The sequence below is a fragment of the Poeciliopsis prolifica genome, unplaced genomic scaffold, assembly GCF_027474105.1.
Source record: "Poeciliopsis prolifica strain line A6 unplaced genomic scaffold, Auburn_PproV2 SCAFFOLD013, whole genome shotgun sequence".
NCBI lineage: Eukaryota > Metazoa > Chordata > Actinopteri > Cyprinodontiformes > Poeciliidae > Poeciliopsis > Poeciliopsis prolifica.
The window spans coordinates 1,191,661-1,208,682 of record NW_026562388.1 but is presented as its reverse complement, the minus strand read 5'-3'; the positions used below and the strand labels follow the sequence as shown (position 1 = coordinate 1,208,682).

Here is a 17,022-nt window from a genome sequence, read left to right as displayed (position 1 = left end):
CAACTCCTCTCACTATGTTTGTTGGTATGTTGTTTCCTTGACGTGACAACAGTCCAAGGAAACGTTCGACTTCTGAGATGGATGGAACGCAGCATGAGATGCTCTTTTCCAAAGCTTAAATTATCCTTTCATTCTGAAAGCTGCAGTATGTACAACAACCAATTACAACCAGGACTAAGGTCTCATTACTGTCAGTCACCCAGGTGAACATGCTGCTCAATGTGCTAAGGAGGAGGAACAACTCACTGTTCCAGGAAAACTGTTTATCCACCATTAGTGGTGGTGATGTTAGCACATTCCTGGCAGACCCTGCCATAACTGAAGCTGTAGTGTAACAGAGCAAAGGGGAGAATGATGAGAAGCATATACACAAGCGAGATTAACAGCGCTAAGACGCTGCTCCTGGCTCTGATTGGTTGTTTAGCTCTGGGAGAAGGCAGAGGAGCTTGACTTTTCACAGATTGTCTCATACCATACTGTCAAGACATGGTAAAAAATACATTTTTAGAAAAGTTACTTACTGAATCTATGTGGCAGATAAAAAACATATCTCTCTTCATTTTTAGCTTTTTCACCAAACATCTTAGGGCTGTGGATCGAAACTAAACGGTATTGAAGACTGCTTGTGTTTCAGTCAATTTCACAAAAAGCACAGCTCCCCCTGCAGCAAAGGAAGCCACAATCACAATTCTTCCACCACCGTGTTTTTCTGTGATAATGATGTTTCTTTGGTCATATTCAGTGTTGTTTTTGTGTCAGACCTCCCAGACAGGAGAGGGTCTGCAGACATTAACAAGGCCTGGAGGTTTTATTTATAGTAGAACAATATCAGTGTGAACAATATGAAAGACTGAGATATTCTATGACTCGTTGTCCACAGTTAAAAATCTCACTGTTTCTTGGGGCCGAACTGCGGCAAATCCAACCCCAGTCACACTCGGCAGCATGCTAACCAGGGGTCAAACCAGGAAGACATCAGCCATTACACTGATGGGCTTTTATAGTTTAAGGAAGGAGTAGACGGGTTTATAAGGTCAGCACTGACAACAATGTTAATGAGAGCCCACATTATCTGGTGCCCCCCGCTGACCTCCAACCGGCGCTAGGACACGCCTGACACCGTGGGCGCCGCGGGCATGGCAGGTAGTAGCGCTGATCATCCATTGCTCAGTGATGAGATCAGCCTCCGCACACCTCTCAGCGACAATTAGTGCTGCTTGTCACAGATGGTGTGGGCTTTCAAAATAACCTCACTGTCTCCACCTTCAACACCGCTTTTCTTTTCTTTTTTTTTTTACAGGCTATTTCCATCTCTGCCTCCACCTTTCCCTCTTTACCTCTTCCAGGATTGAATTCAACAAGCCAATTCAAACCCATTACACCTAAGCTCCCCTGCCGCCCCCGACAGAGCGCAGCATCCATGGCAACTGTTACCAGACAACTACCTCGCTGAGCATCTGCCTCCACAAACAGGCCCGAGAGTTGCACTGAAATGACGAGCCGCGTTTCGATGAAAGCGTCCGCGTCGTTCGCTAAGTGACAGGTCCTGCAACCGCAAGCCGCGATCTGGAGGAGAGCTCCAGATCGTAACGACTGAGCTCAGAACACGCCGGCGGAACGAAACAGTCTGACGAGTCGACACACACTGTGCATCCTGGACGACAACAGTGACCTTCAGTTGACATTGGCTTCACATGGTCACCATTAATTTAATAGGGCCCTGCTACAGCCTTCCTATGTTTGTCATGTTAAGAAAAGTCCAAGACGAATGGACAAAGTTCAAGATTATTGCCCAAAGCAAAACGTCAATATGACTCTTAGCTTATAGTGAACAAACAGCATCACAAAGTCTAATGGACACAGAAGACAGATCCTGGATGAAGCTTGGGAAATGTTAAAAATATGGCTGAAATGATCAGTCGGATTATCTGTGATGAAATAATAATTATAAGTAACCATTATTTCAATCATTATTATTGAAGTAATTACTAATTTAGTAACTGGTTATACAGACTAAAAAAAGGCTATTTAATGAAACATCATATTCAGATAAATAATTAAGGCAAAATTTTCCAAAAAATGTCTACATTTTTCATCTAAAATAAAAAAAACCCTTTGTAAATTTTCTCTACATGGAAAGCCTCCAGTGGCAGTTTTAGCAGTTCAGAAAATCACACTAGTCCCAGCACAGGGGGGAGAGCCATATATTAAGCATAAACTGAAGTTACACTGATTTCTATGAAGTTGAGCGGAGGCTCTGCATGAAGATGAGGGCAAACGGAGAAGATTCAGCAAGGTTATAATCACAATCAGAGATAATTAAAGGGACTGTTGATGCAGTTCTTCCTGCAACACGGCCGCATCTCCGCATTAACATTTAATTGCATGTTGATACAATCAACGATGCTGTGACAGTTCGCTGTTCTCCAGTAAAACAGGAAAGAAAAGCGTTTGAATGCAATGGAATGACACCCAGTAAAACAGAGCGCGTCAAATGATGTCGATTTTGCGTGTTAAGTTATGAACTTCAGCGTCTGTGGAAATTTAAATCATTTGACCCTATTCGTGCCAATATTTTTTCATGCATTTTAAATCTATGTGGTGGTAACTATTTTTGCTTTTTTAAAATAAGGAATGCATGTACCACATTTGTGTCATGCACAATATTATCTGTATTTAGACCTGAATTTATAAAGTTTTAATCTTCAGCTTCTTCCTTGCTGATGGGCCTTTCAGTCTGCATCTTTGGAAAGTCTTGGTTTTGTTTGGAGCATGGAAACATACATTTGTTTGAACAGACAAAATGGGGCATTGTAAACTTCTTGTGTGTGATCTGCTGAGTTTGAAGAAAAATAATATGAAGTTATAAATTGTTTTCATCAATATGATTTCATGTGACATTCATCACACACGTAAATTTTGTTCGTCCCGTCTCATCTAAAATAAAAAAGCGTTTGGTTTAAATTTAATATTGACTGAAGATTGTAAGGACACAAAAAAATCCTTCAAAAGCATTGATAAAAATCAATAGTTGATAAATTAAAAAAAAAATCAACGGTTCTGAAGCAGCAGCCATTGTGAGCTGCTGTGTTGACAACGCTGAGCGCTTTCTGCTCAAGCTAACCAATTTAACTGCGTCCTGCCGTTGTGCAGAAAACCTCTTTGCTTTGCCCAGACCACTGCTGTTCCTGGCTGATTGAAAAATCAAATGATTTTCGTATTTGGGTTTTAAAAGCAACGTGAGTTTAGGCGGCTGTGCTGTTGGCAGATGCACCGGCTGCTCACGTGCCGTATTTCCGGCAGAGCGTCCGACTAACGTGCATTTCCTTTATTAACAACAAGCTGGGATACATGCAGGCACTAAATCCACGAGGCATGAACACCGTAAAGATCATCTTCCAGTGTGCTTCCAGCCGGAGTTCATGTGTTTCACTGAGTCCAGGGCTCATTTTCAGATGTTCACCTCCCAGTCTGCTCCACCAGCCATGGCACAAATGTCCCTAATCAGAGGACCTTTGCTTGCCTCAGTGCCGCACTGAAATCACATCGGCATGGATGAAAAGATTTAATTCAGTCCTGCCAGCCTGATTTCATTAAAACCTCCACCTCCGTCCCGGTCACAGTGAGAACGTCAAATGCCTGCTAAGACATAAAAAAATGAAACGTATTTGAAGAGTTAATACACTTTCCATGTAGTAAGACTCGCTACTTTCACAGAAAGCTGTAAACTCGTTTGTGGTTAGGGAAAGCGTACAAAATGCATTTTGTCTGTGTTTGGCAAAACTAATAATAAACATGTCAACATGTATGGTGCATTGCAAAGTACTCATCCCCGTTAAGTTGTTTCCCATTTTGCCATAGTACCACCAGAAGCTCCGATGCATGTTAAAGGAGCTACAACTCTTGTCAGAGTGGATGTTGAGCGTATGTGAAAAACAGTCTTTGAAGGCTCAGCATTGTGTGTAATCAACTATTTCGAGCTGTACATCAGGTTAAAATGTTAGCTCCTCATCAAAAGCATAGCTGGAGTGTTGCTTTGATTCTTTCATGCATGTTTGAGAAATCCTTTAATCTCCTTTGGCAAACATTCAGCTGTGCAAAACTCCTGGGGAGGACCGAGCGCCACCTTTGAGGACAAAACTCCTCTTCATGGACGCAGTCTTCAAGTTTCCAAGCTTCCGTCTCACAGAGCAGCCCTCCTCCACGACTTCCCCACTCAGCCCCTTCAGACTAGTGGCAGCAGCAATTGGCAAACACCTGGTGGAACTGCACATCCACTGAGCTCATTATTCAATCAATCAAGTTTATTTGATTGGTTGATCAAATAAACTTGATAAAAGGCACTTTCAACAGCAAAAAGGCAGTTCAAAGTGCCTTATGTCTCAAAAGCACAAAAATAAAAACTCATAGAAAACCATGTGCAATCAACAATTGAGAAACCAATAACAAACATTACATTTTCATGAGAGCATCATTAAAATCTTCATATATGTTGGTCGATGTTCCATTTATTATGGTTCAAAAGCAACTCTAAACAAATGGATTTTTAGTCTAGATCTAAAGGATCCTAGTGTTGCAGTTGTGTTCCCCGATTTTACTATTTTGTGAATGTTTATATGAATGATCATTTTGATCTGATGTCGTTTTAAAATATTTTTCCCAAATGCTTTTTTACTCTTACAAGAGTAATTTATTGGACAGCTACTTTTTACTTTTAGGTTAAATTATATTGAAATAGTTCTACTTGAGTACAATTTTGGGCTACCCTATCCACTTCTGCATTAATGTCAACCTAGCCTGCCTGGCTACGCCTTGCAGTTCCCCTGTACTGGTCCTAAAAGGGTTTCATATTCATTGCACGATGATACTATTCCCACTGAAATTACATTAGTACCGCACCAATTTAATTTCTCCCCTTACATGCTAGGGCAATCCTACTCATATTTCAATATGAACAAAAGTCATCTGTATTCACAGTGGGTTTTGTGCAATTTGAAAAGAAGTTGAGAGCTCAGAGACTTTGCAAACAGAGAGATTTTTTTTTTTCTAAATCGGATTTATGATGAGGCCAAAACACCCACCGGATCTGATGCAACTTTACAGGCCAGCATGCAACACAGAACGCAAGCAATTAAGATAATAGAACAACTACAGCGACGCCACGAGCTTGATCCCACGATTCAGACGTCAAGGTAAAGACGTGCAACACAAGATGCATTGCTCTGATTTCGTTAGCTGTCTGGAAAATAGTTTTGTTGATACGGAATGGATGGAGACACAATGCTCACTTTGTTTATGTAGAGGTGGATGTGGTGGGGTGCTACATGTTTAGGGTCTGTATGTGTTGGTTTGATGTGGAAATGTCTTCTGGAAGAGACAAAAAACCAGTGATGTGAGGTGAGGGAGGCAGGTGGGGCCGCCCCCAGCATATTATATAATGATAAAATAATTCATATTGCTATTTTCACCCTGTGGTTTGTACCATAAAGTACCTATTTTTCATTTGGCTTAACCAATTCTGATTATTTTTTCTTCAAAATCGCAGAATTTTTGCATTTTCCCATTCAAATATAAATATTAACCTTCTTCATCAGCTGATGAAATCTCAAAAATGTCATACTTAGCGAAAAAAAAAAAGTTTGGAGTAAACGATCAGAAGAGATGATCTCTCCATCCTCATCAGTTTCAGGTCAAGCTCTTTTTCATTCAGTTTTCTTGTCACTGAGTGATTCCATTTTTTGTGATAAACTTTACATGTAAAAACTCATATCTACCTTGAAAAATACAACCCACTGATCACCAGTTAATTCCAAAACAACTTTTACAATGAGTTTAATTTAACCTTCCTGGTACTATTTCTCTCACTCTGGCTAATTCTGTAGCTGCTTATGTGCTCTCTTCTTGTCGTGTTTGTTAATAAAAGCTTAGTTTTATTTTACCATGAACCAAATCTTTATGACAGCAAAGATTAGCCCGGTTCAAACAAAACATGTTGTTTCACACATACCTTATCAAGTCAGCTGGTCAAAACTGGAGCTCTATTCTTTCAGTTGCTGCTCTTCGTTTTTATTGGCTCCGATGCTCTTCTTCTTCTCTATAACTTTAGCTGTAGCGCGAGCAGCTACCGTAACTGCTATTGTTGCGCGCAACACGCTCACTTACGCTTTCTACTCCTTGCCGAGCCCGTGGAAAAGCGGCTCTGGAGTTTCCAACCACCGTAATAACGATCTATAGGAAGCTTTTTTTTCCTCATTCATAAAATGCTAAAATCGGGGACATTTCCCTTTACGAGGTCGTCTAACACAGGGACTGTCCCCGGAAATTGGGGACGTCTGGTCACCCTATTCTACGGCGGCAGTGGAATAGCTGTGGATGGCATGTAAAAGAATAGTCTTTTTGCCCGCCAGCGTTGCCCACATGCGCAAACTTTCCTTATGCAGGAGTTTATATTTGTAAATCTGATTATGATAAAGTCAGTGCCTCACCAGCTATGAACCTCACTGCACGTCACTGACAGATGTGTCATGCAAGGTTTCCTGCCAGAAAACTTGCACAGGTAAAGCCTGGTGGCCCTCCAGGCACAACTCTGTCATGTATGGACAGTCTAGTTAAAACACTGTGCTGCGGTGGTGGCTCAGTGCAAGTTACCACTGTAGCAGAGCAGCGTCTTCACGGTCCACTGAATCAATATTATATGTGGTCCAAAGTCTGACCACTTTGAACACCATGATGCCAGAAGTAACGTCAGTGTTTCTAAAAGGCATTGGCAGCAGTTGTGAGTTTGGTTCTTCTTCCACCATAAACCAGTCGCAGCTCAGAACCAAGATGTATTATTAAACCTGATGTGACTCCATTCGTCATTCTGCCCTGCCTTCTGTTGGGTGCACCATTCCAAAAGTAGCTGTCTGTGATCTGGTGTTAATGACATCAGAGGAATAGAACGGTTAAAATGTCATCCAGCTATGACATGGGGGGCTGTGATACAAATGTCTGGTTCCTTTATGATGGGTAGATGTCCTCGTTTACATATTTGTCCCCATTTCCTGGCAGTGTTGCATCTCTGCATCGCAAATGTAAGGCAATCCAACCATCTGTCCACATGCAACCCCCATTAAACTCTGTCAGGGGCTGGTGATTCTGTGTCTGGTGTGTCTGAGGCATCCTGTGACCTTCGTTAACTGTTCAGAATGACCAAGGAAGGCTGCAAAATCTGCCTAATGAGACCAATCCAACCACAATGCCATTATATTGATGTTGGTCCTTCCAGGAAAACCAGATTCTTTGCAATTCGACTCTGTGTTCAAACTAAAACATCTCTTCTTTTTAAGAGTGTTTATTTATTTTAAAGGCTTTTTCCTGTATTAAGTAGAATTTGGCGTGTATTCAGTCATTGCGTCGGAACAAGCAGAAAGGTTTTAAACTGAACTAACTTTGTTTCTAATCGGACACACAACGAGGTCAAAACATGTCCAGTTTTTAAAAATAAATAACGTGTGGACTTTTGTTGGCGGTTTCTGCAATCTCCTTAGAAGTTTTCTCGGTTGATACCAATAATTTTACCTTTCTTAAACAGAATAGCATATTTCCCAAGTCCACAAAATGTAAAGAAAATGAGAAGTTAATCATTGCATCAGGTAGGGTTAAATAACTTGTTGCTAGATGGAGGATGGTTATCTATGCAGTGACTATCCATACCTATTCACTCAGTTAAATTCAGGTGGTGACTTTTTTGGTGCCAATCATCTCTAGATAATTATCAAAAACTTTACAATCTGATTCTTCTGCACTTTAAACATGAATTTATTCAAATTAAACTGGCTTTCAATACTCCATCCCAACACCAAAAGCCATCTTCGATCATATTTGGCTTTTGCATAAGAGCAAGTGAGATGACTAAATGAGCTGAGGTGTAGGTTCAGGTCCCTGAATCGCTTTCCAACAAGTGGGAAGAATATGGCCCCAGCTGCAGAGAGCGACAGCTGGTTCCCATCGCTCACCCAGCAAGGTCTCCCTTCTGCTGTCACTTACAAAACCAAGGGCACGGCCTGAAAACTGATGGAAAAAGCACCAGGAGACAGGAAAAACGGTAGGTATCAGCAGATTAGAGTCGTCTTTGTGTCAGTTCCTAGGGTAATAACGCATGGCAGGGTAGGAGCATCTGTGTAATGATGCTTATAATGATTTGCTTGTTAAAGTACATATCAGGCCTATAATGACCAGGATTGAACTGAAGCCCGCTTGAAACGTATCATTTGATAAGCAAATGACTTTTAAAGCACAGAAATCTCACTTGTTGTGCTCGTCAGGACTTTAGCTGCCTGATCTTGTAAGGTACAAAATGTATCATCTGTAAAAACATAAGATTTGGAAGCACTAAGTTGCTCCACTTTGAACTATTTGCACATTCAAAGTCTCCTGGGGCATCTGTAATGGCCAATAGGGCTGGTGATAAGGAAAATGAGTCTTTATCTCAGCTCAATTAGGCAGATAATTGATTTAATGCTGGTCATTTAGGCCTTCCAGGAAAGGACTGAGCATCCCAACATGCAATGTTTCAAAATAGATTGGGCTTTTGTGGCTAACCTCACAAAGGTGGATAATTACAATCTGGGCTGAAATCACCTAAACTGATCAAAATAAATGGGTAGGACATGATTCTGTTAATAAATTATAGCTTAACTTTTTTTTTTGTACTCTGAAGTTCATTTTGAATTGATTGTTTGAATATCAAACATAAACCATTTTGCTTTGTACTTTGTATCATTATGGCAGTGTATCAGGGCCATTGTACATAGAAAAAAAAAAGAGTGAATGTTTGGCACAAGAACTTAGAAATTCTGAGATTAATCTCAGAAATAAAGACGTTTCTGAGCTCCAAATGTTAAAAAATTTTGATAGAAAAACTCTGAAAAGATTTTAGATTAATTTAAGAAATGTTCTAGAAAAAAAACTTGAACATTTTCTGCTAGAAAACTAAAAAAGTCTAGGTTTATGGCCCAGATTTACTTTTTAAAAAAAATATCGACAATGGTCGTAATATTCCGCCTTAGACTACTTAGACCAACCCCTAACCCTAACCCAAGTTTCCTTGAGCTCAAGTTCACAAGTTGATGGTGGCACACACACCTCTTAAGGATCATTTTTCTTGTCTAATGGCCACTGGAAACATCCCCTTGCCTCTTATTATCCTGCACTGACAACGAATATTTCTAAATGCCGTTAGTTTTATGCTACATCTAACATAAAACAGCATTTACCAAAAGATCTACTTCTGTCTCGTCAGTTCAGAGAATATTTTCTTGGACAAGATTGAAATACTCTTTGGCACAAGTCAGACGGACCTCGTCTTCTTTCCCGTCAGCAGTGGTTTTCGCTTTTCAACTTTCCTATGGATGGCATTTTCTTTCTTCCAGTCTCTCTGTTGTTGTTGAATCACAAAGACTAACCTTAGCTGAGGCAAGTTTGGCCTGCAGTGCTCTAGATGTTGATCTGGGTTCTTTTGTTACTGATATGACCGGCTCTGTTTCTCTCCGAGGCTTGATGTGCTGCTTTTTCGTCCCTCTTTGTGGTGTCAGAAAGGTTTGGCTTTAATCAGACTTTACAGTCCTGGGATCAGTCAGTGCCTGGACGTGGCTTGTAAAACTAAAGTCACGCTTCACACCCAATTGTTATGAAAAAACCAATGAAGATCATATTTGATTAATGCAACTGATATTGTTTGTACCATATAAACGGATCCCATGCCCTTGCCATTGAGTAGTTTCAATCAATATAATAATGTAACAGAGTCATTTCCAAATCAATTCTCCCTATTGTAGATTATCTAAAGGCCTGCAATCTTAAATTCCACCTTGCTTTGTCTGCTGCATTCCTCCACAATATGACTCATTGCTCATTTGGAGGTAATGAATGCATGTGTGAAAGAGGACTGTGAGAAAGGAGCCGGTCAGGCTCAAACAACAGCATGTGAAGTGCCCTCAGAAGCCGCAAGAGCTCCTACTGAGAGAGGCAGCCGACGGGTGGCACATTTCCCAACGGCAGGCGTGATTTGAATGGAAAGTGGCAGTGGGAGATGGATTACCACAAGGAGCGGGCCGGGAAGGGGCCTTTAATCCTACAGCCATGCATACACAAACACAGCGACGCGTGGACGTGGTCACCTATAACGTCCATCCAATATGCCTGAATATACTCTCCAATGCAAGGCATGCTTCCTTCTCACTGGAGTTCAGTTTTTAGCTGCGTGCACATGATGGTAAGAAACAAACTGAAAACAACAAGACGAAACTCGAAGCATGAATGAGGACAGTGTTTTTGCTGTGCCATTTGAAGGTCTACCTAGGAATCTCCACTGATGAATTCATCATTCTCTCATCTTTGAGTTTTTAGCATTTCAAGAGTTAGAGCAGCCTCTTCTCTCTTCTAGGCAACCTACTATTGCCAGACCAAAATAACAAGTTCATTTCCATCAAGCGTGAGTTCGTCTGATGCTAGAAGAGTGACTTGTCTGGGTACAGTTGCCTGGGAGGCAATTGAATACTTTGGAGGGTAAAGTTTTGATTGTGAAATACTTTTAGGTAGCCTCCCTACTTGTGATTCGGCTTTTCATGGAAAAATGAAACTAATATCGGACACCTAGCAAAAAAATCTTACCCCCTTAGTTGTTTTTACCCTTCATCTTGCTTTTACAAATCATAATAAACAAAATATGGTTCTTTTGCCCAACAAAAACGACAAAAAAAACCTTTAATGTCAAAGTGAAAATTTATTTTATATATATAAATAATGACAAATGCAAATACGTATAATGAAGGAAGTTACTGATCCGAAAGAGGTTTAGCAAAATTATGCTTGTAGTCTCTCAAACGTCCAATTACTGCTTACTCAGCGTTTTCGGTTGCCACGTTAGCATGAAGATGAAAGAACATTCCAAGCAAATCATAGAAAAGGTTAAAAAGGATAAGTCAGGGGATGGATACAAAAAAAAATCCTAAAATTATCCCCCTCCTTAATAAATCCAAATTTGTATTAATTTTTATTTGTTTATTTATTCTACATTTTCAGGTTGACATTGGGAAACTTTATTGCACCTATTTACTAGAAGTGCCACTATGTGTCTAGCTTTGTATTTCACTGCAGCATGAGGATGGGAAAACAATCCGAACAAATGCAGCAAAAAGCCTCCAGGACGCCTTTCAGTCAACGGACGTGTCAGAAGTCATAACTGAATATGGTGTCTGAGTGAAGAACACTTCAGCTGGATACTTGCTGACACATGGTCACAAACTGTGCCTCTCTACTTCAGGGATCAGCTCTTTAGTGTCCAAGTGCAAACCGACTGTCTTTGTGTTAAAACTGAGTTGCATTTCTGTAACGGGTGATAGGGTCAATTGGAGACAGGGAAAGCAGCAAGTCACGGAAAACTTTTGCTGTTGTTCATCGCTCCTTGTGTCGAATCATAAAGCACCTCTGTAAACTAGGAGACAGTCTGCGGGAGAGAACTAGGTTGTTTGACTAATCGGCTTTATGTGGTGGTAGCGCATAAAACGTTCAGAATAATTGCATGCATTAAACGCGTTAGCGTTGGCGACTACCTGTTCAGATCGTCACACGTCTTTGCACTGTCGTCAAACAGTAAGGCGGCTCATTTAGACTCGGCTGTATTGGGTTTCATCAGCAGCAGAAAAGTGGCCGCCATAACCGCCTCGCTGGAAGGGCTCATGGTATTGACCACTTCAACAGAAGTTAGAGAAGGGCATTGCTAGAGCTGGCAGTAAACATCTCCAGACTGACAGGTCAGGGTGACGGCTGCCTTGATTGCTTTCATTACTCACACATTGTCCAAAGTCAGACCTGCCTGCCTGGGACTCAGTCACGTCTGCCAGAACCTGATCCGAGAATCCCATCCCATGAACGAATCAGGAAGAGTTTCGAGGAGTGATGTAACTGACAGCAATAAAGCCTAGTCAGATCAAAGAGCTGAAGTACAATCTGATAACTACTTTGCTCTCCTTTCAGCTTGATCTTCTCTCCAAAGAAATAATCAGTATGTAAACAACAGTTAGTTTTGTAATGACAGAGTCCCCTTCTGATGTAAGAAAACTGGAGTGAGGCTATTTGCTATGACGGAAACAAAGCCTCTAATATAATATTCATAATTTTTGCCTCTCCACTTTGTTTTCAATAAAGAGGAAAAACAAACCCAATCAGCTGCAGATCACTGGTTTTGAACAACAATATGATTGTTACATTATATCAAAAAACTATAAAACCATTCTATCAGTCATTAATGCAATGAAGGCGTAATTGCAAGAGAACAATGCGCGCGAGCCTAATAAAGCGTCTTCTGTTTCTTCTAATGTGGCATCAAAGTGATTTCATCAGCAAAGGCACATTCATAAAATATGATGCTACACAAAAAGAGGTTTTTCATTACCCTCCTCATCGTATATAGTTTAAACATTCATTACCTAAATCAAACATTCATTACCTTCTACATTCACAAAGTAAGTAGACGTATCTCGTATAATTCTCTGCAAACATTGGGCTTTCATTAGATGCACAGCAGTGTTGCTCTGCTTCTACAGTTGAGTAACATTTTAATCATTTAGTGAAATAAACCTGGGTGTGAACTACAGCTGGGACAGGAAGGTCTGGCTCTGAATGAGAGGGACGTCCCCTCAAGGATATTTTATTGAGCATGAATAATATTTGTTCAAATTAAGAACAGAAAACAATTTGTGATAGGCGTCACAAAACTTTGTGAAATATGGATTCCCTCGTGCCGATTGGTGGAATCCATGTAACAGGGTCTAATGCTGCATGTAGTTGATCTTCAAGGTGCTTTTTTTCCTCCTTTTTTTTTAAAAAAATACTGTAGTCCTTGAAATTTATTTCACAACAAAAAATACACAAATGAACAGAAACATTGAAAATGAAAGCATGTGTCAAATTGTGCTAAGTTTGGACTAAATAAGAATAGCTTTTTTTTTTTTTCTTTTTTTTTTAAATCAGACTAGCTGTGTTTCCATTGACCACAATTGTGCAATTTGACATTTTGGAAATTAGTTTGCTTAATAAATCAAACATATTTGAGCAACAAGGCAGTTCAAAGTGCTTTTCATCATAATGGAAACTGTGGTGGTATTTTTGGACGTATTACGTATTACTCAATGGAAACACTGCAATCGTGACCTTGTGTTTTAGTAACAAACATTATTTACTACATAGAGAATAGATGCATGAGTTTCTACAGTTGCAGACAGAAGCGATTTCCAATGCACCTGAAACTGGAGTGTGAAAAATAAACACACTGCAAAGAATTCTGCCAATTAGTGTGTAAATGGAAGTGAATGAAAGGCTCCTGTAACTCTTTGTCTCATGCATCGATTGGCAATGAACAGGTCTTGCAGGGCATTCTGAAAAGAAAGAGACAGGGAAACAAAAAACAGCATACCAAGGTTCAGTTTCTTTCCCCTCAAAGCGTCTGACCCCTGAGACTGGACCTGACCACTGGCATGTATCCTGCACAGATTCACCTGTCGTTACCTATCTTGATCTTGCACTCTGTCTGAACAAATCGCTTAGCTTACTCCTCCTCTACGCCTTTACTGTCTCCAACAATTCAACTCAAGAACGCTGTGGGCGACTGTACAATTCAGAGCGGAGAAACCCCCCCACGTCTCCCCAAAAAACAGATATCTCCAGGGCCATAAATGGGAGCAGACTGATTTATACTTCTTTGTTGGGGTAATGAATCACCAATCATCAACACATGCAATTAATTTATTATCATGCAGTCAGCACCATAATAGAAATGTAAAAACAGCAATGTGTGTTATTTTGAAAATTAATACTTCGTCAAAATAAGATCCAAATGTCTTCAAAAGTCATCTAGTTAGAAATATTTGTTAAAATTAAGTGAATAATAGTAATAAATGAAATCAGTTAAAAAAAAGGTTACTAACGTCTAAATCTGATACTGAAGTTTTATTTTCTTTTTAAATTTGAAACACAAGGAACACTTTTATTGTACTTCTCTCTTTAACAGGATACTATAAAATATGAGTACATTAAAATAATACTTCACATTCTGATAAAACCATTAGTTGGAGTCTAGTGAATCGTTTCTCTCCCTACTAAAAAAAAGCAGAATGAATAATCCTTCCAGTTTATAGCATTCATCATGGACGCTCTGGCTCCAGAGTTATAAATAACTCCTGCATGTGTCTGTAGAACGGCGACTGCCTGCGCCTTTGAGTGTATGAAGGTGACGTCTGGACTATCTGTTTGCTTTCTTGTGCAGATGCTGATGGCGGGATGGTGAAAGAACAGAGTTGTGAGCGAAACCTCGCGTTAGAAACACAGGAGGGTGGCAGAGAAACGGAGAAGAGGGACTGAAATGAGGCAAATGGAGGCCGCAGCAGTGACAGTGGGAGTAAGACACAGAGACAGAGAGAAAGAAAGAAGTTGGGTACTCCACCTTTCTGCAGACTCATGTCTACCATGCGAGGCTCAGCCAGCTCCAGGAAGAAGTTCTTGTTTTTCTCATACTCCTCATCGTCAATAATTTTCACGTGAACAAACTTGCTGCGAGACGGGGGGTAGGGGGAAATGACAAAGGACAGGGTTTTGCGAAAGGTAAGGGGGACAGAAAAAGAAAAAAAACCCAACAAAAGACAGAGAAGGGGAGGAGGGAGAGAGAAGAAGAGAAAGGTTAATTTGCGATGGAGGGACACGGGAAGTGCGCTGTAAGTTGGATTAATAATCAGCATGGAAGAAAGGTTAGACGGTGAACGGTCGGCTCGCTCTGCAGCAGGCCTGTCAGTCAGCCGTCAGACATGACATGCCGGGCTGCTAACCTGCGAGCTCATTGGCCGGCGCTGGTGTCATGACAACCACATTCATCACTGCATCCAGCACAAGTAGGACATGAGTAAAAGCCCGTCCGTGGCAGAGTGGACGGGCAAAACAAAACGAGCTGAAAACATGAGCTTCTAGTCAGTCTGGCTGTGAACAGGGTACATTTTATTTTATTTATTTTTTTAGTCACGAAAAGGAAATGCCACAGTGCCTTGCAAAAATATCATTTTCGAACATCACAAAAAGTCTTTTGCTGGGATTTTTCACCAGGCAGAAAAACAGTGGGTGGCTCATATTTGTGAAGAGGAATAGAAATGATACATGGTTTCACTTCCTAAAGTGAAAAAAAATTGAAAAGTGTGAGCTGATTCTTCTTATATAAACATTCTCAGAACTTTCAGTTGCAGTCTTTTGTTTTTGACTAATTTTACACAAATTTTCCCTTTTTGAAATCCCCATTTCAAATGTAAAACTAAAAGTCAAATGAAAAAAAGAAAATTAAAAAACAAGAATAAGACATAAAAAAAAAACAAACAACAACTTTTAACAGAGGTGCAGAAATATGAAGTTAAGATTATAATAGGTATAGCTATCAGCTCTATTCAATCTTGCCCTACTATAATCTAACATCATGGTGCTAGTTGCATCTCCATTTACCTTAAAATTGCGGCAATTGGAATTACAAAAATAAATTTGCTTGATAGAAATGTACTAATTTTGAAAAAAAAAACTCCTGTTTTCTGATGAAAAGTTTTTGCGCTACGCAAAAGTTGGCTGGAGTGTCGATTTGATTCTTTCAGCCATTCGGCCTGCGCAAAATGCCTGGGTGGACGTAGCACTGCCTTCGAGGACGCAGCTCCTCCTCCACGACTCCCCCACTCAGCTCCTTCAGACTAGCCAGCAGCAATTAGCAAACACCTGGTGGAACTGCGCACCTGCTGAGCTCATTGTAGGAGAAACTTCTCAGTCCAATGCAGGTAGAAACGCTGTTAAAGGGTTAATAGGGCAGCGATGTCCTGACTTTCTGAAGCTGGAAGTTTCAGGAAGAGCAGGAGTTTTAAAGAGACAGAGGCCCAATTTCAAGTCGTTAAATTACAAGCAAAACTTCTTTTAAAGTCATATTTGATAAATACAGCATTTTTATAACAACTTGAGGTAACATAGTTACTTTATCGTGCTATAAAAAAGCACCATGTGCCTGGAAAACACGCTATACTGCGCCTTTAAGGACGTCATGATAAAGTGGCCTGATCCCACTTCACAGTTACGTGCTGCTTTGCATCGCTCCCATCCCTCCATCACGGCGCTTTCAGGCAGACTGATGGTTGGACACTATGCTATTTTTCAACGCACAGACAAAGAGAGAAGTAGTTCATTGCAGGGTTTATGGCTCCGGTTTGAGGAGAACGCTCCTTTAATGAAGTGAAATGTCTTGGGGGTGCGACGCCGTTCCTCTGGAAAAAGCTCTGCATGGAACATCATCACACAGAAACGGCTCAATACGGCACCGCGGCCCCAGCGGCGCTCTCTCCACTGATCGCCGCTAATTGATCTTTATAAAGAGTTATTGAGTAAAGGTCCGGGCGGCTAAGTGGTCAGTGGGTGCCCTGATGCCTCGGCAGGGGGAGGGGGAAGGGACTCCTCGAGGAATGGCCTCGCTTGATTTCAGCCGGACTCATGCAAACGTTACATCACGCGCTGTCGGTTGCAGGGAAATGAAAACAAACCCTAAATGAGTCATGACACTCTCTGCATCCGCTCTCTCAGGCTTCAGAAAGCACGTCCCGCCAGCGTCAGACAAGCCAACAACAGCCCACAGTGGCACAGCGAGCCCTGGAAAAAGGGGATGACATACTTTATTATGCGCCTGACGCCTCATGGGAGAACGCTTTCCCCTGCTAATACGAGCGAAGGGAAACCGCATTTTTCTGCGTGTTATTTTGGGGAATGCATTTAGAAAGCAGGAGTTCCAGCTAATAAGATGATTGGCCCGGCTCCATTCATTATAGATAGCCGCTCGTGTATCATGCATTGAGTCCAAAAGCAGCTCATTCTCTGGCTTTCCAACAGCGCACACTTTGTGTATGCTCACTTTGAGCCCAGAGTTAGCTTACATTACTGAAACTTTTTGGAAAAATACTGTATTTTTCAGGGGGTTAG

At 40.9% G+C, this 17,022-nt stretch overlaps 1 protein-coding gene across 2 annotated transcripts in view; it reads right to left on the bottom strand.

Moving 5' to 3' along the window:
* slc8a3 (solute carrier family 8 member 3) overlaps window positions 1-17,022 on the bottom strand; it is a 103,504-nt gene that overhangs the window by 25,986 nt on the left and 60,496 nt on the right. For both annotated transcript variants that reach the window (XM_055038023.1, XM_055038024.1), the window contains exon 3: window positions 14,483-14,589. In XM_055038023.1, coding sequence (XP_054893998.1) covers window positions 14,483-14,589 — 107 coding nt within the window. The remainder of the gene's footprint in view (window positions 1-14,482; window positions 14,590-17,022) is intronic.